Source organism: Thamnophis elegans, chromosome 5 (genome assembly GCF_009769535.1).
Source record: "Thamnophis elegans isolate rThaEle1 chromosome 5, rThaEle1.pri, whole genome shotgun sequence".
NCBI lineage: Eukaryota > Metazoa > Chordata > Lepidosauria > Squamata > Colubridae > Thamnophis > Thamnophis elegans.
Window position 1 is genome coordinate 40,792,903 of NC_045545.1, and position 25,912 is coordinate 40,818,814.

At 41.5% G+C, this 25,912-nt stretch overlaps 1 protein-coding gene across 1 annotated transcript in view; it reads left to right on the plus strand.

The window, feature by feature from the left end:
- The first annotated feature begins 1,166 nt into the window (after window positions 1-1,166).
- The window catches only part of PTCH2 (patched 2), a 78,321-nt gene continuing 53,575 nt past the window's right edge, over window positions 1,167-25,912 (plus strand). The window contains exons 1-2 of the mRNA XM_032219108.1: window positions 1,167-1,724; window positions 3,003-3,195. Coding sequence (XP_032074999.1) covers window positions 1,584-1,724; window positions 3,003-3,195 — 334 coding nt within the window. The 5' untranslated portion in view covers window positions 1,167-1,583. The remainder of the gene's footprint in view (window positions 1,725-3,002; window positions 3,196-25,912) is intronic.

A 25,912-nucleotide genomic window follows, 5' to 3' on the forward strand; every position in this document is an offset into this window, starting at 1 on the left:
CTCAGGAAATAGTCAGGCATGGAAAGGGTTTTGTGGCTCCCAGTGTTTTCTTTTCTGTGAGAAACAGGTCCAAATGGCTCTTTGAATGTATAAGATTGCTGACCCCTGACCTAGACAATTTGAAGCCTGGCTTTTCTCTCCTCTGACTACCATCAGATTTTATTTCCATTTTGTAGATTTCACTTCCATTGGAGGATTGGTCAAAATTAGTGGTCAGAAATCCTTGGCCTGTGAAGACGGGATATTTCTTCACATTTCCAGAACGGAGTCATTTTCCTTACTCAATACACCAGAAACTTGGTCATTGGCATACCGTTTGATTTTGGAAAGATCAACATTTGCAGGAAAGAGACAAAAGTAATAAGATAGTTGTTGAATGCATTTGGTTAATGTGTCTGTATTTTCCCTTTAAAAAATTAGGGATAACGATCTCATACATGCAGAATGACTTTAGGTTCTAAGGGACAGATGAGGGACTCAACTTCCTTTGGAAATTTCATATCCATCCCTGTTGCCTCACTACTTCTCTGGGCCCATAGGATTTAGAGAAAAGAGTTTTCTCTGTAGGGAAATAACAGTACTCTATACATGATTAAATCTTTCCTTTTGCTTATGATACTGCATAACTCCTGATGTAAGCACAGGACATTTTGCGCTGTATTTTGTCACTTAAATCATTCCTTCCAGTCACCACTCTATTCTTTCTCTTGTATGTCCTGTTGGCATTAATTCCAATTTGGATCCACCTATTACTTTTCCTGAAATCCATCAATCAAGTTCCCCTTTCCTAAAACTAAAAGTTTTATTCCTTTATTTTTTTTTCTTTCCTGCTCCAGAGTTCCTCGCCTCCCCCCTCCCCCCCCCGCAAGTTTGCAGCTGTCTCGATGTATCCAAACGTCCGCTTGCAATTACAAATAAAGGAGCTCGTTTGGATTGGGGTGGGGTGGGGGGAGCCGGGAAGGGACAACGGGCAGTATTTGAAAATCTGTGGAGCAGAATTCCTGTGTGGAAGGCAAGGTTCCCTCCCTCCTCCCTCCCTCCCCCTGCCCTCATTGATTTGAGGCGGGGAGGAGGGAGGCGGGGGAGGCGCTGCCTGGGTGGTCTCTTCTCTCTCCACTTTGGTGAGCTGTTGCTTAGCAGCTAATAATAGGAGATGTTTGCGGAGTAATTTGCCTCTTCCTCGGCCAATGGGAACTGGAGCACTTTCCCATCAAACCAAACCTTCCTCCCCCCTTTCCTCTTTTCAGGATCTCGAAGGAGGCTGTTTGTTCCAAATGTTGGTGGGACGGGTTCCGAGGCGCACAGCACCGCCGGGCACCCGAGCGACTCTCCTCTCGCTCCCGGAGGCTGTGTGAGTGCTTTGCTCCCCCGTCTCCCGCCGCGCGTTGAAGGGCCACGCTGGGCGGCGCCGAGGGCGTCTGGGGTGCGCCCGCATGGCCCCGGATTCGCCCCCATAATGTTCGCATGGGATCCCCGCAGAAGCCATTCTGAAGCCTCGGACCCCGCACTTTTCTCTCGTGGATTACCGCTCTTGGGAAGCCGCCGGAGCTCCCTCGCTTCTCGTCCTCGTTCGACCCCGAACCATGGCTTCGGGTCAGCCTGTCCCCGGGAGCTGGGGCTTCTTTGGAGAGCTCCCGTCGTCTTACGCGGCCGCTGCCAACTCCGATCTCCTTCGGAGACCCAGCTATTGCCACGCAGCCTTTGCCCTCAAGCAAATCTCCAAGGTAAGGAAGCGGGACGGCGGCGCTTTTCCCACGGATGGGGAGGAGACGAGTGGGTAAAACTTTGGGGGTTCCTTCTCTTTAGGAGCAGTTTTGCAAAGGGGTGAAGGCGAAAGCAGCCCTCTTGGACGCGGGCGTGGGGGCTGCGTGATGGTAGATCCTCGAGGAGTCCCCCGGCTTGTTTTGGGGTGGGAGATGAAAGGAGGGGGCCGGTTATCCAGAGACAGTCTGCTCTGGGGTCTCAGAAACTTGTTTATGGGAAGAGAGGAGACGAAGCAGAGTCTTCCTAGGGGGGGGGGACTGTTCCTAAATGGGGAGCCAGGAAAGGCCTACTCCCGAAAATATGCCTGAGAGGATGGGAAGGGGATAGGAACAGGAGGACCCGCCGCTTGAGTGTGAGGAGGAGAAGGAGGATGGATTTTGCCTAGTCATGTGGAAAGAGAAGTCTATCGTGGTCAGACCTTCAGAATGAAACCACGGGGAGGACCAAGGGAGCTAACTGAGAGAAGACACATTGGAAGAGGCTGAGGGAATGAGGTAAGACAAAAAGATGCAGCTGATAAATGGGGAGAAAAAGCTTACACCTCTTTTTCTCCCCTCTTTCCCTGGAAAGTATCTGGGAGTTAAGTTGACCAGATTCTTGACATTCTAGCTGCAATGAGGCTACAGACACCAAACAAGGAGCTTCAGTTAAGAGCTGTGTTCAGGAGAAAGAGAAGGTGAGATTCCTTCTCTAAGCCATTATCTGGGTGAGACAACCCCACCAAGTCTTAACTGTAAACTTTACAGTGACTTCTCTCTCTCTCTCTCTCTCTCTTTTTTTTTTGCATAGTAGCTACCCAAAGTATAAGTGTAGATGGACCCGTATCTAGAAGCATCAGTCACTAGTGCAGCAGCCTTTCTAAAACTTTGCATCCTTCAGGTGTGTTAGACTATAAAGCCATCACTTTCAACCAACACAACCTTAAATACAGTGTGTGAAGGTTATGGAGTACAGTCCAACGCATCTGGAACTGCACAAGGCAAAGGAAGGCTGAACAAACTCAAACTCATATCTTCAAACTAGAAGGGAAGAATCAGTTACTAGCAAATAGATTCAATTGAGGCCCTAGCAGATGACTATAGGGAAACACCTATGGCCCCAAATCTGTGAGTAAGATTTCACAGGAATGCTTTACTTAAAGCTAGTAAATCTTCCTGAACCCCAGTGCTAGCTAATCCTCAAACAGGATGTTCCATGTAAGGAAATCATTTTGGCTAACTTTCAGTTTTTCTCCCCAGGGTAAAGCTGTTGGCCAGAAAGCCCCACTGTGGCTGCGGGCCCAGTTCCAGGCTCTGTTGTTTACGCTGGGCTGCTGGATCCAGCATCATTGTGGCAAAGTGCTTTTTGTGGGGCTGCTGGTCTTTGGGGCACTGGCAGTAGGGCTGCGAGTAGCCTCCATCGAAACTGACATTGAACAGCTCTGGGTAGAAGGTAAGTTTCTTCCTGGTTGATGTGACTGCTAGGAGGACTACATGTAGCATGGAGTGTGTTAGGGGTGAGATAAAAGTTGTCTAACACATTGGAAGAAAATTTAGTTTTGCTACCAGACAGCTCATATATATTTGAGCACAAAAATGAAAAGGAATTGTGTCCTGGTGTAATATGTATGTAAACTAGTAAAAACATTGCATCAATATTTTTTACTTTTATATAGAACAAAATAATTTTAGGACATTTCTTTGCATTACAACAGATAAACATTGATAGCAGATGTTGTAAAAGTATGGAATACAGGCTTTCTGTGTTTTATGGCAGTTATGTAGGCAACTTCAAAGTAAAAAAATAAATATGGGTTTTACTTCACTATTGTTTGTTTTGTCACTTAAGACTGTTCCAGAGATTGTGTGGATAAAAGGTATCCAGAAGGTATCTGTTTTGAAGGTTTTAGTAACGAGATGCAACATATTAGGAACAGTTTCTGAAGTTTTGGGAAACCACAGATTTTGATGTTTACTTGTTTACTTATTTATTTATTACATTTTACTTTCTCTTTGAGAAACTTCCAAGTTGCTAGTCTGGCATATGAAGTATTATGCAGAGGCACACCTATATAGTTTAAGCAAAAGAGTTTTAGTTACCCATCAGGCCATTTTCTGATAAGAATGAAATTGTGGTTATTCTCTAGATTGACCTTGTGCCTAGGCCAGGAAATTTCTCTTTAATCTCAGGTTTGTTCAGAAACATTTAAATTAATCTGTTTTGTTTTTTTAAAAAAAACCTATGACTTAAAGCCACAAGTTTTAGGAAGCATATCTTACCCACAATCCATAAATTTATTAACTTTTTTTTTTTTAAAGAGACAGTTTGACTCCTGTGCCAGATTTGTTCATAGGATAGTATGTTTGTGTATAAACTTTTCATTGCTGTTCTGCATTTGTGTTCCTGTGCACATTGTCTCATTGTAAGTGTGTGCAATCCAGATTTCTGTCAGTGAAAATGCATTCTTCCACATATATGTATAGAGGATTGTGTGTTGTTGGTATGATTTATTTGGTTAGGGATTTTCTTTCTTTCACTGTGATATGTATTTGTGTTGGGGGGACACTAAAGGAGAATCATTGTACACATGTTGTGCACTGACAATAAAGGTTGAATTGAATGGAATTGAAATTCAAGTATAATTAGACCGATTGTCTCCCCTCATGGTTTTTCTTGCCACCAATTCCTGATGGGTTCATTACATTATTGATATTCAAACACTGAATTATCTTTTGAGGGTGATACTGAAGGAGTGAATAATTGCAGCCTGCAACCAAGGTGTCAGTTGCATTTTGGTTTGGATCCCACTCTCTGGCAACTGAAAATGAATTCAGGTTAAATGCAGTCAGCCCAAAACAATGGCATCATCCAGGAATACATCTTAATTTGATTTAAAAAATGATGTTTTAGGAAGTCCAGCATGCTAACTCTTTTAAAATTGCTGCTATTTCATCCTGTTCTTTCCCTTCCATCCACTCCCTTGCAATCTTCTCCCTTCCAACTCCAGGTTGTGCTGAATTTTCACACCCTGGGACTTATTTATTTATTTATACTTTTTTTTGCAAGCAGCCTGGGAGCTTTCCAAGAGCAGATGTTTCTCTGTGATGACTGTCAGCGATCTTTGGCGTTCCACACCTCCTCCCCCTGCACAACCCAAACTCCATGTGTGGTCCTAAACTACTCTTGGATTTTGTTCAACAATAAAGGCAACTTTACTCTTCCACCCTCCCACTCCCTTTTAAATAAAACCACTCTCACATGAATGCCAGTAAAGTTTACCCACCTGTTTCACACTCTGAAAGGGGATTGGAAAGAAAAGAAAATATCTCAACCTTAGCCTTTTCCCCTCCCCTATTTCTTGCCTCTGTGTGATAGTCTCATGGCAAAAGGAGATCCATCAAAAATCTGCAGCTGTTTAAACATTTAAAGATGGGAAATACCCTTTTTTAGTAATCAACACATCTTAGTCCAAATCAAGAACCTCCCCTGAGAACCTAACCTACAGAATTAGGTTTGTTCTTACTGTTTGGCCATTGACAGTTTGCTCAGTTTTTATGATAGGATTCTTCTTTGGTGCTTGTCCCAATGTTGAGTTGCTGCTTGCAGGATCTAGGGCTCAGCTTTGAGTGCTGCTAAGAAGAGAACCTATGCACAGTCTTAAAAGAAATTCTCACTGATGCCATTTTGAATAGATACTTCTCAACACCATAGGTGTTGACAAATGTCAACAAATGATTGTGCTTGTACTTCAGTGAAATGCAATGTTTATCAGTTGACTAGCATTTGCCACCCACTGTTTTGAGGTATATTGTTGTGAATAGCTATGTGCTAGGAAATTTGGATACAAAAAGTTGGCATACGGATGGAAGTAAGAGAAGATTTCACCTATATATCTCCTTTCCTGCTGTTCCTCCATCTTCTATTCTATAAATATGGTTATAAATCCTTTTGGTAGTTAAAACACAGTTTTTTCCCCTTGGAAATAAGTACTCATGTGAAAGTGCTGCATTGAATTCTGCATTCTTTTCTGTAGTTATTGTGGGTCTCTTAGCATAAGTTGGTTATCAACATACTGATTTCTAAATTTTCCAATGTTACCTCCAAGCTGATTATTTATAGTGCTGTGCACAGAATACAAAGCAGTATTTGGGTTCATGACTGAATTTGACATATGCTTCATCCTTTGTCATCATTGGTTTGGTTTGAGAAAAGCCCTAAATAGGCATATCTTGGACAGTGAGAGGAAAACTTTTTCTGCATTTCAGAGATTGGCAAGGCTGAAACCAAAAATAGATAGACCAGAGTTGAAAGTGGGTGTGTTCCTCTTTCCCCCCCTTTTTTTTTTTTGCAACTCTCTTTTCCCAATTTCTTGTCTTATCCGCCTCTTCTTTCCTCATATAGATGTAATTCTTAAGGGAAGAATAAATAATTCATGCCAGACATCAGAACTAGTTGCTGTCTGGTGGTGATCGTGTTTTCTTTTCTGATTTTGGGTTTTTCCCTCAGTCTTTTTCTCTTCCCTAAACCTCCAGATTGAACTCTGGGCTCATCCACATATTGAAAGTAGCCTGTGGATCTCACAGCACAGATTGTTAGCCCTGATCTAGGGAGAGGCTTCTTTTATCCTACTGTAGTATAATTCTTTTTGCCGGTTCATATCAATGGCAACTTCTCAGAATTTATTTCATCAGTACGTACAGGTAGTTCTCGACTTATGATACAATTGCACTCAAAATTTCTGTTGCTAAGTGAGACCTTTGCTAAGTGAGGTTTGCCCCATTTTACAATCTTTCTTGCCACAGTTATGAAGTGAATCACTGCAGTTGTTCAATTAGTAAAACAGTTGTTAAGTGAATCTTCCTTCCCCATTGACTTTGCTTGTCTTAAGGTTATAAAAGGTAACCCCAGGACACGACAACTATTATGAGTCAGCTGCCAAATGTCTGAATTTTGATCATGTGACCATGGGGATGCTACAGTGGTCATAAGTGTGAAAAATGGTCATAAGTCACCATTTCCAGTGCTATTTGAATGGTCACTAAGTGAATTGTTGTAGGTTGAGGATTACCTGTATATTACAATGGATATGGGAATCATCCTTCAAATGTAACTTCTGCCCAAAACATTGGTTCTGAAAGCACAAAATGTTCAGTCCATCGCATGGGGTGTCAAACTGGCAGCCTACGGGCTGGATGTGTCACGTGCAGGCCACGCTCACCCCAGCTCCACAAATGAGAAAAACGTCATGGGACAGCAATATGACGCAGCAAGTTTGACACCCGTGGTCTATAGTGTCTATGAGAATGATGGCAGAGACTAAATAAAGAACTATAAAGAATATAGCTCTTGTAGCAATCAACATCACATCTGATGTTCTTCTAGTCATCAAAATAATCATGGCTGTCTCCTGTTTTTGCATACTGTTCCTCTTTAGATTCCTTCCACCTAATTATTCAATATGCAATGTTGTTATAAATTACCCTTCCTTAGTGTGTTACTATTCAGAGTGCAACTCCTGTCATTCTTAACCATGATTCCTAACACACAAGAAGAATAACAGATTGGAAAAGATTTGGTGTAGATACAAGTGTAGATAAGACCTGCCATCTCCACCTTTTGGTTTGTATAGTGTAGATATGATTTTCCTAACCTAAAAGCACTAAGGCCCTCATCTTGAGGGCATTATTTCTTTATTTCAGAACTGAATGATATGAAGGGATAACAATTGATTGGGAATGGTAGCAGGAAAACATCTATTTAAAACATTTCTGCAAGCCATGTCTTTTGGTCTGTAAGAATGTTTGAGACAAAGCAACTACCAAATTAAATTAATGTTCTTGAACTATGAATGGTTTAAAAGATTTTGAGGTTGTTAAATTTTTTGTGGTTTATTCTGGAAAAAGATCAAACCATTATTTGTTTTTAATAAAATAACTTTTTCTAGTGCTGATATCTTAAATGACTCAAAGGCAGAAGGCATTAATGATATCCTGGGTGGACTTTTTCCATGGAGCTAAGGATACACCAAGTTCATACTTCTTTTAGGTGGACATTTTTCTCCTCAAGTATTGAGCACAAATGATTTTGACCAATTTTATGCACTGAAATGTGATTTTAGTAGTGAAAGGTCAAGCTTTTTCCTCATAGCTTAGGAGGTTGAGCTTTTTTCCTCAACTCAATTTTTACTGAAAAGTCATTTTTGGACACATTAGGATGTGTTTTTTATGCATTAAAAACCCTCAGAATATTTTCCAAAGAACTACTGACAATTAAGATACTGTAAAAATATTCCATGAGCAACATTTAGGACTGGCATCTTATAATTAGAAATGTGATAAAACAATAGTATTGACATTTGCAAATATTCTGGAGTAAGAAACATGAGTTTATATCTATCCCACAAACTAGCATTTTAAATTTGAATCTTTCTTTTTTCAATCTCTTGCATCTTTCTATGTATGATTGGTGGGTGGGTGATTATAGCCTGATAATAACATCCAGATTAGAAAGAAAAAACTGGCATGGAATTGAAATCATAAATAATATGCTTTTATTTAATATGAACTGATGAATGAGTTTCCAGAGGCTTTCTCAAGTTTATATACTGTACTCTGTCATATATTACAGGTATTTATTACAGTGAATAATCCTAAATACTTGAACCTGCACACTTTCCTGAAAGCTCATGGCATCCCCCACCCCCCACCCCACCCCCGGGGCCTGGATTTTAGGTTATTTTTTTCTTGTCACATGGTCTAGGCAGCTTTATAAGGCTCCACTAAGAATCAACAGACAGGAATACCATAGTAGTATCTTCACTCACAAGTAAACTAAGGGTTATTTAACATAAATGTAAAAATCCAGGTGATAATCTTTGTCTGGCTTGTATTACTTTAAACTACATGTGGGAGCTTGCAGAAGTGCTCCTCTGTTTTCCAAACACTCTTCTAGATTTTAAAAAAAACTTGCATATCAGAAAGAATGCTCTAAATCATTCTTTTCCTTGAAATGTTCATTTTCTGTTTGTAGGATTTGTTTGTGTGTATGGAAGATTATGTGACTCCTGATCTGTGGCATGAAGGGTATAGTCCTGAAACACATTTACCATCATTTGGTGAGAACTAAGCTTAAAAAGTTGGTTTTTTTTTTTAGCCAATTCCCCATGCTAATTACTGTAGTAGCATTCCAACAGCTAAAATATTTTATTTTCTAGTTAAGACCTATAGAATTTCAGACAGTTCACTAACAATGTTTGGATTAAGCCAAAAAGGAATTTATCTCAGTTTATAAATAATATTTTTTAAATTAGCATCTGTATTTTGGAATTTCAGAGCAAGAAAGGAACCTCTTAATGTTCAGTGTACAAAATACTAAACATGAGTAGTACTGATAGTGATAGTCCTAACCACCAGTTTCATGCTAGAGAAAAACTGATAGTGATGTCAAGGGGATTGGTTGGAAGCCCTTATAGGTTAATATCTTTGATGGCACTTGCCTGTTGGCGTAGTTATATCCATGGTAGACTGCTCAGTAGGGATTAAATCAAAAGCTTGGGGCTTGGAAACAAGCAAGTATTATGGAGGCAAAAGGTCATGGCTGATTTATAGGCCAGGGTGACCTCAAAGAAGGCAGGTTTAATTTTTAACTAGAATGTTTTAGTGTAGCTGGCCGCAGGGCTTTTTTAAAGGTTGCTGCTACTGGATGATTATTCTGGCAGACTAAACGCATTTATCCCACATTCTCCAGTGTGCAAAAGGTAAGAAAAAAATATGGAAGGCTTTTTGCCCATTCTTATTAAGTGGACAAGAATAGAAAAAAAAAGATGAAGAAATGCTAGTTACCCAGAGATCTGGAAAGTGCTATTGAACAAACAGGTGTTTATTGTTCTAAAATGGTGGACAAGATTCTTCTGACCTTGAATATCTTGTTTCCATATCTTGCATATGTCCGGACAGATTAAATGATAGTTGTGTTTCCTGCTCCAGGAGTTACATCAGTGGTGGAGTTTTTTTGTTTTTGTTTTGCTGTGGATCTACCTCTTAAATAGGATCATTCAGTGAAGATTGATTTTCTTTTAATAGTCAAAATCAAATGATTTAATTGACCCAGTAAATTATAGATGAGGTGATAGCATATTTTATCCTGTAGACTGGGATAGAAGAAATCCTAGATTCAGTTCTTGCTTGGAGACATAGAAAGGGGCTAGTAACACAGGAACAAGTTAACTGGTGTGTTTGAATATAGTATCTGACTTGGGACAGAATAAGAGGAAGAAAGATTCTGAGATTTGGATATTCCTGGAATATACAAACTTGAACTGTTAACTCCATTCTTTCCGATCTAACATCTCTTTATGTATGTTCAATGAAGAATGCCTGAACTATTTGAAAGAATTGTGTATATAGAGTGCTGAGACTGAAACAGAAGATACATATTCATTCAGAGAGAACTGATGTTTGATGGAAGCAGATTTAGCCTGATGCCTCTGCATATGGGATGAATGAAGCTATCTTTGAATTAGATCAGACCACAGGATGTTTGTGATTGGAGATGAACCCCATCAAAGTGGGCAATTTGAAGAATGTTAGATGGCCCATCTTATGTTCAATTAGGCTTTTCTACTATAGCCAGTCTTGTGAACAGATAAATAAACTGTGACTGTGGGGTCTGCATACCTCACTCATAAGAGCAAATAAACAAGCCCCCAAGGCAGCTGAATGCAGAGGCCAAGGGGCTTCAATGTATATGTGTAAGTAATATTCTTGGGTGGGCAGCAGAGGTGGGTGGCCTACTGGCTAGCTGAAGGCTCTGAATGACTTTGGTGCTGATAAGAGGGAAGAAGGAAAAATCTGAAAAGGGTAGGAGCCATGGATGAGATGGATGACATAGGCTGAAGTGTACTTTTCATAGTGTTAGGCATTTGTGTTTCATAGATGCAAAGAAATTGGAAACCGAAATTGAGATAACATGATTGACCGCATGAAGTATATATAGATTTTGAATAGCCAACATGAAGTTTATTATTAAACAGCAAACTGAAACATATGCATAAAAAAGCATATCTCAAAATGCTGTGAAGCATCAGGATCCTGCAAATACCAAGGAAATTAGGTAATTCGTGGCAACAGGCTACAAAGAATTATCACATATTCTCAAAATTCTATAGAAAATGCCTTGTTTACAAAAGAAAACCCAGATTGTCAATTATTTTCTTTCTTATATTAAAGAAGTACCGTATATACTCGAGTATAAGCCGAGTTTTTCAGCCCACTTTTTGGGCTGAAAACAGCCGCCTCGGCTTATACTCGAGTCTACAACTGGATCCGGCAGTGCTGTTGCCTGTTGGAGGAGGAGGAGGCGAACCAGCCTGCCATCGCCAGCCACCGCTAGCCCTGCCGCTCTTCCCACCCCCTTCCAAGCCCCACAGTCCAGCGGATGGAGCAGCGAAGCCCCGGGGCTTCGCTGCTGCTCCCCGCATTTTCTGCACGGGGATCCCTTGGAGAGGGGATTCCAGCCTGCCATCGCCAGCCACCACCACTGTTCCCTCTAAGGTGCGCGCGTGCGCGGCCGCGCACATGGAAAGAAATCCCCGCGCAGAAGTTTCTAACTGCCGCACAGAGATTTCTACCAAAGCAAACGTGGGAAGTCCTTTGCAGGCGGCTGGAACTGGCCTCCCGCAAAGGACCTCCCCAGAGGAATCTCATGTCCTGCAGCCCAAACTTTCTCCTCCCAGCAACTTGGCCTGTTGGATACAGTTGTGGCGGGGGAAGAATGGGCTGGGTGGGCTGGCTGGCTGGGGAGGGGGGAGCCCTTTAAAGCCCTGCTGCCGCGTCTCCCCAGCAAGACTTCCTTTCGGCTCGCGGTTTCCCTTGCCTGCCTTAACCAAAGCTTGGCGCCCCGCCTCTGCTTTCGCTCTCCCTCCCTCAGCTGTGCAGCAGCAGCAGCTCTCAGCCTAGGGCGTCACGCAGGCTGTGGAAGGAGGGGGAGGAGGAGGGAACCAAAGAGAGGCTTTTAGGGGCCTGCGCCCCACAGCCAGGACCGTCCTTGCGCCTCAAGCCGCGTTTCTTCGTGCAAAGCCCTTCGGGCGTCAGGCGGAGCTCTCGGGTTGCCCAAACCAGTTCCTCCCAGGTTCAAAACTACGGAGGGAGGAACTGGATTGGGCAACCCACGCTCACACACACACACATACACACATACACACAGAGAGAGATTCGGCTGCGTCCGGCTCATTTGCAAAAAGCCCAGAAAAGGAAGTCGGTCGGGGGCAGAGGAGGGGGGGAGACCCGTCGGAGAAACCGACAGTCCCGAGGCCGAAGGAGGGGGGTTCTTCCCCAGACAGGGCTCCCCAGGAGAGGGCGAGGCACCCCTCCCCCATCTCCCTACTGTCAATGTCGCACAGGAGGGCTGTTTCTATCTCGGTGCTTTCATGGAGAGTCAGCGAGAGATCCAAGCCATCCAGCGAAGGCAGACTGCTGTTTAGTAAGAATGTTTTAAATATTGCATTTCAGCTTATTTGTCATGGATTGGTGATCAACCTACTTGCAAATACAAATTCTTTTTCATATGGCGTGCTGGTGCTCTGCAGATTTTATTTGATTTTAGAAAAAGAAAATAAAGGCTTCTTGGTCCACCTGGACCGGAAAGTCAAAATCCAGAAAATTAACCTTGTTTAGGAAAGTTTTGCACTGATGGAAAAATAGTGTTTTCCAGTGAAAGTTTTTTCCCTACTTTTCCTTGTTTGCTTTTTTGGCCTCTATTCCTTCTCTACTCTCCTCTTTTCTTTCTTCCTTTTTTCTTCCTTTTTTCTTTCCTTCCTTCCTTCCTTCCTTCTTTCTTCCTTTCCTCTTTCTCTCTCTTTCTTTTTTCTGCCTCTTTTTCTTATCCTCCCACCCTCCTCTCCCCTTTCTTTTTCTCTTTCTCCTCTTTCCTTTTTTGTCTCTCCCTCTGTCTCTGTTTCTCTCTCCCTCTCCCTTCTTTCCTTCCTCCCTCCCTTCCTCTCCCCTCTTTGTTTGCTTCTTTAAGTGCTCCAATTGCTAATCTACATCAGTTGGTAATTTATTCATAACTTGCTAAATCACTGCAGACTATTGGATAGTAAGGGGGAAAGTATAGTCCTCAACTTACAACAGTTCACTTAATGACTAAAGCTACATCAGCACTGAAAAAAGTGAATTACAGCTGTTCTTCACACATGATCATTGCAGCATCCCCATGGTCATAGGATCAAAATTTGGATCTTTGGCAACTGCCTCATATTTATGACGGTTGCAGTGTCCTGGGGTCACCTTTTGCAACCATCTGCCAAGGAAAGTCAGTAGGAAAGTCAGACTGACTTAACAACCAGGTTACTGATTCAACCGCAGTGATTCACTTAACTGTAGCAAGAAAGGTTGTAAAATGGGGCAAAACTCACTTAACAAATGTCTCATTTAGCAATAGAAACTTTGTGCTCAATTATGGTTGTAGATTGAGGATTACCTGTATAGGGAGATTTTTTTACTTAATGGATATTTACATGGTAGAATTGAGTTTCAAATAACACTAATTTCGTTGTCTTGGGTGACATCTATGAAAAAAATCCAGGTGCTCAGGTATGAAAATGTGCTGCTCAAACACTATACTTTTCCGCTCACACTGAAAAAAAATTAGAGGGAACATTGGCCACCGCTAGCCCTGCCGCTCTTCCCACCCCCTTCCAAGCCCACTGGGGCTTGGAAGGGGGTGGGAAGAGCGGCAGGGCTAGCGGTGGCTGGCGATGGCAGGCTGGAATCCCCTCTCCAAGGGATCCCCGTGCAGAAAATGCGGGGAGCAGCAGCGAAGCCCCGGGGCTTCGCTGCTCCATCCGCTGGACTGTGGGGCTTGGAAGGGGGTGGGAAGAGCGGCGGGGCTGGCAGTGGCCGGCGATGGCAGGCTGGTTCGCCTCCTCCTCCTCCAACAGCACTGCCGGATATCCGCCCAACGCTGCGGGGGCGCCAGCGGGAGCTTTGGCGGCTTCACCTCAGCCGCAGCGCTGGGCAGCAAATGTGCTGGTGCTGTTGGAGGAGGAGGAGGCGGCGGCAGCAATAGCACCTGAGGACAGGACAAGAAGCAATGGAAACTTGTCAGAAGGAGACTCAAGCTGGAAATAACGAGAAATCTGACAGTAAGAACAATTAAAATCCTAGGAAAATGTCCTTTCATGAAAAATTACTTTTTCAGTTAACTCTGCCTGACATTAGTTGGGTGAACAGAAATATTAGTTGGCCAATTCTAAAAGGGAGCACCAGAAAGAACTTAAAATATTTTTTAAGAGAGCTGGGTTTTTCATTTATATTATATGTATGAACAGAATTAACACAAATTGCAGATACCAATCAAACATAAAGAAAAAAAGGATGAAATAATGCTCATTTTAAAAAACTCAGTGAAAATAAAAACAATATACCAAGAAGGTGGCATACTGGTTGTGATTTGATCTCTTCGGGGGATCCCGGGGATCCCCTATACAAGTATTTTAATATTGCAGACTTGCAGTATTATAAGTCATACTGATATTATAGAACACTTTAATTAAGCGGGTCCCTTGAATAAACATAACTTTGAGTTTCAAATAACACTGATTTTTTATTTTTGAAATTTACCGTAGCTGCTGCATTTCCCACCCTAGGCTTATACTCGAGTCAATAACTTTTCCAGCTTTTGGGGGTAAAATTAGGTGCCTCGGCTTATATTCGGGTCGGCTTATACTCGAGTATATACGGTATCCTTAAATTAGACAACCAATGTATACTTATAGATAGGCCAATCACTCTACTGAAATGATAGCTCGCCCACAACAATAATTACATGAATTTCCTTTTGTGATAATTTAAGAAAATAAGTTACTTCCATAATAATCTTAGCTTGCATTCAATATCAGCTTTTACAGAAAGATCATTTGAGAAATTTAATTTGAAATTCACAAATCCAATTAAAGTACATGCATGGAGAATGAAATAGTTTATTTAATTAATTTACATGATCACCCGTCTCACATATGTGACTCTGGGTCAAACAAAATCAAATTATATTGAACTTTGTAAATAAAAAATAAAGAATAATGTTAAAAATACTAAGGAAGAAAACATTTTCCTTGCTTGCCAATAAGATATTATTTTATATCTGCAGTACAAAGTAATATTAGTGGTATTAATCTCAGAAAACGAATAATGTTGGCAATTAAACGGAGTGTTTAAAGATTTCAGGAAAAGCCAATTTAAAGTTCTCATGCAAAATAATTATTTTTTGCCCATTACTAATAACAGCTCTGACAGTTACTTGAATTGATTCATTCTAGAGAATGAAAGTGTTTTCAGATGCACTCTAAAAACAGAAATATAATGACAAAGAAATTATCCACTATCTTCCAAATCTGTTTTGTTTTCTGCCTTTGCTTTGACATTTGCTCTAAGAAGCATCTTCTAACTGTGATGGCCTGCTTTGAAAGGATCTTTCTTTCCTCAGACTAGCTGAAACTTGCTAGAGTTGCCACTCAGGCTGTTTCAGTTTTCCAAAGAATTGAAAGATTGGGGGAGGAAGAAGCCTTTTGGGGGGAGGCAGCTGAACAAGAGAAAAGAAGTAGGAAGGACAAGTTAAAATAAAAACGGGCTCTCTCTCTCCACCTTGCTCATATGCTTGGAAATGTGGAATCAAAATTTTAAGGGATAGGTGTGAAAAAATGTTTAGCTTTTTTTTAAATGTTATTTTATTGGCAAGGGGCTAACTATAGGACAGAAAATGGAGAGAGCAAAAAGGAGAGAGGAGTGTTATTCTCTGGTTCATCCTCCCCGCTTGGAAAAGTGGTCTGAGTTCAAAAAATTCATTTCTTGCCTGAATGAAGGCAGCAATGTGGAAAAATTTGACCATTCAGAGGGGAATGAATGTATGTTTCAACCCCACATTAAGTCACATTAGCAGGCAGTGGAGTGCTTAATGTGGGCATTTTTCACAGGGCCAACAGAGGAGATGATTAGCATAATTAGTCCAGGCAACTCTATACATATGGAAATGCCAAATGCGTAAATGCCAACACCAGTGGAAATTTATGTCAATGCTGACAAGAGTCTTAGCAGTGAATGGCTCCCAACTGAATCTCTTTTTAGCCCTCTTTCGGGGGTCGGGCCTTCCCCATATCTTTGGCCAAGGCTCCTTCAGGCCATTCCTCTCCCCGCTCGCCCCCTCCACACTGGGAACCTGAGCCCTTTGCATTTCTGGTAAATAAAGACATTAATTTAGGCCTGGAATAAACAAAAGGGCAAGCCGAGCCTGGGGATTGGGGAGTAGGCCTCAAACAGGCCTTTCACTGCTCTTCTTAAAGCCTGATCCCCCGCCTGCTCTGCCAAGCGCTCAGCACCCCTCCCCTTGTTTATTTAGCAAGCAGCCTGGCGTCTCGGTCTTTGTCCCCCATTCGGTTTGTTAGAGAACAAGCACCAGGGGATGCAGCACATCTCCCCCTACCTCAAACTGTTTAGCCCCAAGCGGTTAGCTTAATAGGGTGCCCAGGCACCCTTTCTTCTCTTGATGGAGGCAACCAAGGAACAGGATCCTGTCTGAATGTGTTTTGACAGCAGTAGGCAGCTAGCGACCGGCCGGCCTTTCAGAGCAACCAGGACAGGTAAAAATGGCTCTTTTAGCCTGCCCCCAGCGAGACTTCCTCCTGAGCAGCATGGCTCCTTTCATAGCCGCCTTAATCCAGCTAATCCGCCCCTCAACACTTTGAAGGTGGCCCATGGCATGTGCGTGCTGCTTGCTCTGTGCAGGGGAAGCTGCAAAAAAAACAACAACAAAAAAACAGATTCAGCTGCCATCTCTCTCTCTCTCTTTTCTCTCTCTCTCTCTCTCTCTCTCTCTCTCTCTCTCTCTCTCTCTCTCTCTCTCTCTCTCTCTGTGTGTGTGTGTGTGTGTGTGTTGCCCCTCCACTATCCTTTCTATTTCAGGTCAGCCAAGAAATCATATCCCCACATGGAACTGGAGGGGACACAGCTGTCCCCTTGGTCTCCATTATTGGCTGCATTATTCAGTTAATTGCTGATAGGAGTAATCATGGATTAAACCAAACATAAACTGTCCATGCTGGGGCCTTATTTTCACACTGGCTCAAGTCCAAGTCCATCTAGACTGGTTTTCTACTTCTTATAAGGCAGCTTCTAATTGTTATTGAAGAGTTTCCTAGTACTGTAGTGACCAGATATGGGGTAATTTTGCCTGCATAAAGGCTTCAACCAGACTTAGGCAGTGCAAAATATTATTCAATCCTTTAAGAAACAAGTTGACAAGTTTCATAATAATTAAAGTCTGTAAACCAAAATAAATCTTACAGGATTGGAGTGAAGACAAAATATATAATATTTCCTAAAAATTGTCATTTGACACATTCTTGTATTAGGCAACAAGTTTATACTACATAGCATTGATACCTAATATTAAGACTAATATTTTAGTTTAGTCATATATAAAGCAAAAAAAAAAGATTCATCATGAATACTATTTAATACTATTCATAATATTTAATCCTAAGGCATTTCCTTCAGTTATATTTGTTTTTTATTATTTTTCGTTCTTCCCAGCCCAACCCAACAATAGAAGTACATTATGAAAACGGAGCTTAGGTTTGTGTATGTCTGTCTGTCCATCCACTAGATAACTCTCAAAATGCAACAGAACAAAACCAAATTTGGCAGCAGAAGTCAGCAGAAAAAGATTTAGCTCTATAATGGGCCGCATTTAGTCAGAGGTTGTGAAGGAGAAAAAATCCCCAGGGAGAAGCATTTGGGCAGTAGCTTGGCATATTACTGTATATAGATTCCTCCTTTCCAAACTACAGAGTCCTTCCTCCTTATCATATAACTCAGGATGGAGTATATGTGAAGCAGTGACGTGTGGTGATCTTTATGGCTGGTGAGGCAGCAATTTTCTTAGACTTGTGGACTTCAACTCCCAGAATTCCACAGCCAGGCATGCTCAGTTCCGATTTAAAGCGACAGCATTTTCCCCCCTTGCAAAGTAAGTTTTCCCATTCTTTTTCTTCTCCCTCCCCCTCCTTCCTCCCTCCCTCTCTCCCTCCCTCCCCCTCTCTCAAACAGACACACGCACACAGAGAAGTTGGATCCCTCTCTCACTCACTCACTCTCAAACAAACACAAACACAGAAGTTGGATTGGACATATTTTCCAACAGCTTGAAAGCAGCTCCTCTGCCATACCCCCCACCCTCCCCTGCTGCCTTCCGATCGGAATCTTTGATTGCAGGTGAAGCCACGTTGCCTTTTCAAACTTGTAATCAGTGAAGCTGGGCTTATATACTTTTATCCAGCTGTGTGTGTGTGTGTGTGTGTTTGAAAAGGCAATGTGGTTCTGCATGCAATCAAACTTTTTGAATTCCTCTCCCCTCCCCACACATGCACCTTTTCCAGCTGTTTCAGAGAGCATTTCAACTCTGCTTTTGCCTGCCCTCATGAAAAGAAAAAAAAATGTAAAAAGAGAAAGGCCACAGTTCTGAGTCAGACTGAGCTAGTTGCTCCCAGAGAACTCTAAAAAGCCTCTAAAAATGCCCTCTACAGGAGGCGAGAGAACACGTGCCTCCTTTGCATAAGGAATTTTAACCCTTGCTTAACTCTGCTCAAGTGATCATAAAGCTAGAGTAAAGGAGGCCCATAGTTCTCTTGCCTCCCACTGCAGTTAAGCACTAAGCAGAGTCATCCACTGTGACTCTGTCAGCAACTACCTTAGCCTTTTTCCTTTTAATTATTCTTTTCTTTTCCTCATGACACTGGTGAGGCCCCGCCTCCCCTGCCTCCCCTGACTACACGTCCCTGATGTGAAGCAACCTTCATTGTGCACACTTGCACATCATAACACAGGCAAATGCACACAGTGGCAATACATATATAAGCCTCCTTCAGTAAACCAAACTATCCATTCATAGAGGAGCACCACATATGGACTTACTCTGTTAAACTGTCGCATCCCACAAAAAGGTGCCACACATATGGACACACCTTATTTAATATTTGGAAAAAAGCAGATGTATATACTCATGGACAAAATAAGTTGCTACATAAGAGAGAACAAAATACATATGTTTCCTATGCTGCTGGTAAAGGATTTGAAAAGAATTCCAGAAACTATGTTCTGCATGCTTTTCCTATTTTTGTAAATTTAAAACATTCGCTTTATTTCTCTTCTAAATAAGAAGGGAAACCGGTAAGATATGTGCTTTTAAAAATGATCTGTTAGGATCTTGCAATGTATAACAATGAATACAGATGTCAATATTGTAAGTTAGTATGAGACTACTCTCATCACTTTTGGCCTTTAATGCAATATCTTCTCTAGATCCCAGCACAAAACATTTGTGCACAGTTATGATAACATCAAAAACCTTTTCAGATCCCAAAATATTAAACTCCAAAATATGCAATTGAAAAAAATGTACAAGGTTTTTGAATGGTAAAAAGTAAGCAAGCTAGCTAAATCCAGGAATAAAGAGCAAAAAAGAATATGTTGGTTGCAGATACTTGATGACCAAATGTAGGGAAGCCAATTTTAGCCTAAGGAAAAAAAGCAGTATTTCCTGATTTTGCATTTTTCTATGTTTACCCAAGTTAAACTTTCACAAACTTTTAATGAGAGTGCACTTGGGCTTTGGCAAAGCCTTTATAAATATGAAAAATTAATTTACTTTGTCTTCAAAATACAAATTATCTTGTTTACACACTCTGTTTAATATTTTTCTTTTATTTATATTGTGAACTCTTTGTTATTCTGGTAAGTTATTTATTTAAAACATTTATATAGCAGCCCATCATGTAACAAACTCTGGGTGGCTCACAACCAAAAAAAATAAAACACCATTCTTTACAATTAAAAATATTATAGTAAAGCCATAAGACTGGCACCATAGCTGAATTATTCCATACAGCTCACAACAAGTTCATCTCAACTATTGCAGCATTTGAAGGAAAAATCCATGTCTTGAGTGCTTTTTGGAAAGTTAAAAGGGTGGGGACCTGCCAAACATCAGTGGGAAAGGTGTTCCATAGATAAGGTGACCAGATTTTCAGAGTGGTAAAGAGGGACACCATTGACGGGGGGGGGGGGGGGCTTGATTAAAATGATTTTATGGGGCAACAAAAATTTTAATACAACGCAAACATAGTATTGTAATATATTTTTAATTTCAACATAACTACAATTTACAAATATAATACATTTATTTACATTTATATTTATTAAATATATTTACAAAAATTATGTACAATATTATTTTATTCTTTGGCATATTTCTCACTTGAGTGAATTTTTTTTAGTAGCTTGCTGTTGTTGTTTAAAAGGTCATGAAATTTTTCACAAGAATTTGTTAAATTATATTTCACACATAAAATGGCTTTCAAAGTCTCAACACTTAATTGTGATTTTTCTGATGTCCACACTTTATTTACCGTGGAAAAAACACGTTCAGACGCAGCAGACTATTTAAAAAAAGATTCTATCCAAAATACAAAATACCAGCTGCAGTTATTCACTTAAGAACTGTGGCAAGAAAGGTGGTATAATGGGCTTAGTGACCAAAGTTACAATGGCAATGAAAAAAGTGACTGATGATCATTTTTCACACTTAGCGACTGTTTTCACACTTAGCGATCGTTGCAGCATCCTCATGGTCACGCGATCAAAATTTTGATGTTTGGCAACGAATGAAAAATGGTCATCAGTCACTGATCAGTCAGTTCAATTTATTTTGGATAGAATCTTTTTTTAAATAGTCTAAGACAATTTAAAAAAAGAATCCACACAGAATAAAACTATTTTAAAAAATCCTATGCACAATAAATAAAATATTATTTTGAAATACATTAAAAAAATAAAAGAAAAAAACCCGGCTCACTCACCAGCAGGCAGAATTAGCAGAACTCCGATGCGATGAATCCTCGCAGCATGGATGGAAGCAACAGGGAGCAGGCAGGCCTAGCTTTCCCCCCTGCCCCCCTCTCTACACCTGCTTAGTGACCCTAGCCTTGTAGTCCCTCCACAGTCCAGTGCCTTACCTGTTCCTGCTGCCTCTCTGCCTGCCTGCTCCCTGTTGCTTCCATTCATGCTGCGAGGATCCATCGCATCGGAGTTCTTCTGATTCTGCTTGTTGGTGAGTGAGCTGGGTTTTTTTTCTTTTATTTTTTTAATCAGCAGAACTCCGATATGATAGATCCTCGCAGCAATGGATGGAAGCAACAAGGAGCAGGCAGGCAGAGAGGCAGCAGCTGTAGGAACAGGTAAGACACTGGACTGGATTGTGGAGGGACAACAAGGCTAGGGTCACTAAGCAGGTGTGGAGAGGGGGGCGGGGGGGAAGGCTAGGCCGTGGCAGCTACTGCCAGCCAGCCCGCAGCCTTGCTAGGCTAGGGAAGGCCTTCCCTTGGGAAGGCTAGGCCGCAGGAGCTACTGCCAGCCTGCGGCCTTGCTAGGGAAGGCCTTCGCAAGTGAAGGCCTTCCCTTGCGAAGGCTAGGCTGCCGCCGCCCACCCGAAGCCTCCTGAGTCCCACTGCCGGAGTTGCTTACCTGAAACAGCAGAAGGTGAAGGCAAAATGGAAGACTCGAGCAGCATGAAACTTTTAAACTTAAACTTTTCTGCCCCCAGCCCGCTCACTGATTGGCTGGAGTCTGGACTCCAGCCAATCAGTGAGCGGCAGGCTGGGCTGCCTTGGTGCGAATGGGCGGGGGAGTGAGAGAGTGAGCTGCAACGCGGCAAAAATGGGGGAGCGAGTGAGGGAGCGAGAAGGCGCCAAAATTAAAAATGAAAAATGGGGACATTTTGATAATGATGCGGGACCCGGGACAAATTGTAGAAAATCATGACTGTCCTGCCAAAATCGGGACATCTGGTCACCTTATTCATAGACCAAGGATTGCCATGGAAAAGCCATGTTTCCTAGGTCCCATAAGATGGCATCATTTTAGGAGTGGACTAGGAACATGTGCATGTGATAGGAGCATGTAGTAGAACAGGCAGATGTCCTTGGAGAGAGACCGTCCCATAAAGATCATGTCTTAGAATAAGGTGACCAGACATCCCGATTTCAGCGGGACAGTCACGATTTCTAACAATTTGTCCCGTGTCCCGGGACGTTTTAAAAAAGTCCCGATTTTCTGGCTTCATGTTGAAAGCCCAGTGGATTTACTTAAGAAATCCTAACCAGGGCAAGACAAAAGACACCCTGTCTAATCCCTCTCTCTGTCTCAGTACTTTCATTGAAAATAAAACGTTAAAGCAAGAAAATGGACACCCCCCCCCCGCCCTTTTACCTACTTTTATAAGAAAAAATGACCCAGCACCATAGAGCTCCAGGAAATACTTGGCTAGAGAAGTAAGGACTGTTTCTTCCTGGATTTTCCGGAGGGGCACGGAGGTTGGAGGTCTGCTCGTGTGGAAAAAATGGTGGCAAAGTTTCTTTGAAAAATATTTCCCTGGAACTAATTTCACCATTTTAATTTGCTCAGTTCTTTGTATTAACATCTATATCATTCTGGATTGACTTGGAGTGCTCACTTGTGCCTGCTGGTAAGTGAGCTGGGTTTTTTTCTTTTATTTTTTAATGTATTTAAAAATAATATTTTATTTATTGTGCATAGGATTTTTTAAAATAGTTTTATTCTGTGTGGATTCTTTTTTTAAATTGTCTTAGACTATTTAAAAAAAGATTCTATCCAAAATAAATTGAAGTGAAACCATTTTTAAAAATTCTATGCACAATACTTTGAAATATATTGTGCATAGAATTTTTAAAAATAATTTTACTTCAATTTATTCTGTGTGGAATAGTTTGAAATGTTTTACTTCAATTTATTCTGTGTGGATTCTTTTTTTAAATTGTATTAGACTATTTAGATTTAGATTTAGATTGTTTATTTGTATGCCGCCCTTTTCCCTGGGGGGACTCAGGGCGGCTCACAATCAAAAGGAAGGGGGGGACAGACTTTTACATATGAGACAGTACATGATTAAAACGCAACATTCATACCATTCGGGCGGGTTACAATCTTTAGCCCCAGGCCTGACGGGATAGCCAGATTCTAAGGGCTGTGCGGAAGGTCTGGAGGGTGGTGAGGGTACGAAGCTCCACGGGGAGATCGTTCCATTGGGTCGGGGCTACCACCGAGAAGGCTCTCCTCCACGTGGTGGCCAGTCGGCATTGGCCAGCGGATGGAACTCGGAGGAGGCCTAAACGATGAGATCTAATGGGTTGTGTGGAGGTGATCGGCAGTAGGCGGTCTCTCAAGTACCCAGATCCACTACCATGAAGGGCTTTATAGGTGGCAAGTAGCACCTTGAAGCGTATCCGGAGATCGACAGGTAGCCAGCGCAGCTCGTGGAGGATAGGTGTTTCGTGGGTGAAGCGAGGTGCACCCACAATCGCTCGCGCGGCTGCATTCTGGACTAGCTGAAGTCGCCGAATACTCCTCAAGGGCAGCCCCATGTAGAGCACATTGCAGTACTCCAGCCTATAGGTCACAAGGGCCCGAGTGACTGTTGTGAGAGCCTCCCGGTTCAGGTAGGGGCGCAACTGGTGCACCAGGCGAACCTGGGCAAATGCCCCCCTGGTCACAGCTGACAAATGGTGTTCGAAAGTCAGCTGTGGGTCCAGGAGGACTCCCAAGTTGCGGACCCTGTCTGAGGGGTATAATGTTTGAGCCCCCAGCCTGAGAGATGGAATATTTGCCAAATTGGCGGGAGGGAAACACAACAGCCACTCGGTCTTATCCGGGTTGAGCACGAGTTTGTTAGCCCTCATCCATTCCCTAACAGCTTCAAGTCCCTGGTTCATCACGTCCACCGCTTCATTGAGTTGGCACGGGGCGGACAGATACAGCTGGGTATCGTCCGCATACTGGTGGTATTTTATCCCGTGCCGCCGAATGATCTCGCCCAGCGGTTTCATGTAGATGTTGAAAAGTAGGGGAGACAGGACCGAACCCTGCGGCACCCCATATGTTAGGGGCCTAGGGTTCGATCTCTGCCCCCCAACTAACACCGACTGCGACCTGTCCGAGAGGTAAGAGGAGAACCACTGCAAAACAGTGCCTCCCACCCCCACCTCTCGCAGTCATCGCATTTAAAAAAGATTCTATCCAAAATACAAAATACCAGCTGCAGTCATTCACTTAACAACTGTGGCAAGAAAGGTGGTATAGTGACCAAAGTTACAATGGCATTGAAAAAAGTGACTGATGACCATTTTTCACACTTAGCGACCATTTTCACACTTAGCGACTGTTGCAGCATCCTCATGGTCACGTGATCAAAATTTTGATGTTTGGCAACATTTACAATTTATATTTGTAAATTGTAGTTATGTTGAAATAAAAAAATTACAATACTATTTTTGCATTGTATGAAAATTTTTGTTGCTCTGTATAAAATTTTTAATCAAGCCCCCCCCCCCCCCGGTCAAATCTGGTCACCTTAGGCTAGCACTATGATAGAAATGATAATTTTAATCAATCAAGTGACAGTTCGTAGAGATTTAGCTAGAACAAATCTATTTCAATAAAATTATAAGGATTTTCTCTGACTTTTATGGAGATATGGTATGCTTGAGTTAATACCACTTATCAATCAAATGGAATTAGATGCGCTTTACAAGTGCTTTAATTTTGTGCTTGTTTATGGTTTGTGTTATGTTTGATGGCTGCAATACCTAGAATGCTAAAAGGTTTTGTGTCCAAGGAAAATTTTTGATTTCTTTTCCACTAAATCAATGTCTTCTGAAAGCTTCATCTGGATATATTTTCCTTTAAATAGGAAAATTTCAACAAGCGGCAGTAGGGATCAGTGCTCTAGACGATTCTGGACAAAAGGAGTAGTTTCCTCAAGATTCATACAAATATAATGTACATACAAATATAGGCAATCTCACAGAATATAGGCATTTTAGGCAACTGGCAACTGGTAACTCCAAATATTTTGTGACTGAATCTTTCCCATTCTGTTGCTGAATATAATTGGACAGTATTGCTTTAGCAGAATTAAGAATTTAAAGTAGAAATGCTTTTCTCTTTAGTACACCTTTTGTTTTAAGCTCTGTATGAATGATGCCAGTATTAGGAGTGCTATATTTTTCCATAAAGTTTTAGTTGCCTTGAGAAAATCCTGACTTTTCACTGAAAAGTACATCAAATGCTTTAAAATGTAGCTGGTTTCTCCCACTTCTCTGGAACATCTATTCATGGAGTGTGTCTAAGCAAAAATATTTGTGCACGCATAGATTTATGTATAATTTTCTTGGCGGTTTTATAGAAGTGATTTTCCAAGCAACGCTGGGATTCCCAGTGGTCCTCAATCTAAGTACTAAGCAAGTCTGACCATCCATAATTTTTTAAATCAATCAATATCAATTAGGTGCTACTAGGCAAACAATTAAACCTAGCTTTTGTAGTCAATTAGTAGTTCAGTGTACTGTGCCATGTGAAACTAGGATATAGAGTAGTTGATTAAACAGTTGCATTAACCATTGATAAAAATGATGTGTACCATATTCACAGCCATGGGATAATGATCACCGCTAAGCAATTCTCCTCCAGCCCATTCCATGAAGCAATTCTAAATTACATAATCTTAATAGTTGTCAAAATGCTTACTGGGACTTCATAAATGCAATCTTCTTATTTTGAATATGTTTTACAGTGGTTTCTTAGTACTCAGCGACTTTGAAACTCATTGAATTGAATACTCAATGGATTTTGACATGAAAATGTTGTCCTGGTACTCATTGTTTGGTATTCAATGCACAAACTAGAATTTTTTGATGCTGGCTGCCGTGATTCACTACATTATTCCTTATGGGGAAAATTTGTTTGGTACTCATCATTTTTAATAGTCATCACAGCTCTTAGAACCAATTAATGATGAGTACCAAGGTACCACTGTAAATGTAATGGGTTTTTAAAAAATATATTCTTGTTCTAACCCATTTAGACTTTTGTAATTCAGTAAGAAAACCCTGTAATGGATAGTAAAGAGGAAGTCTATATGCAATTCCTGGCATTGGATCAATGCGTTCATTATGTTCTATTAAGCATTCTACTTGCTGTGCACTGTACTAGCTGAATCTTCTAAACTGATATTGAGGTACTTCCTGGTTGAGCACATGACAACAAAC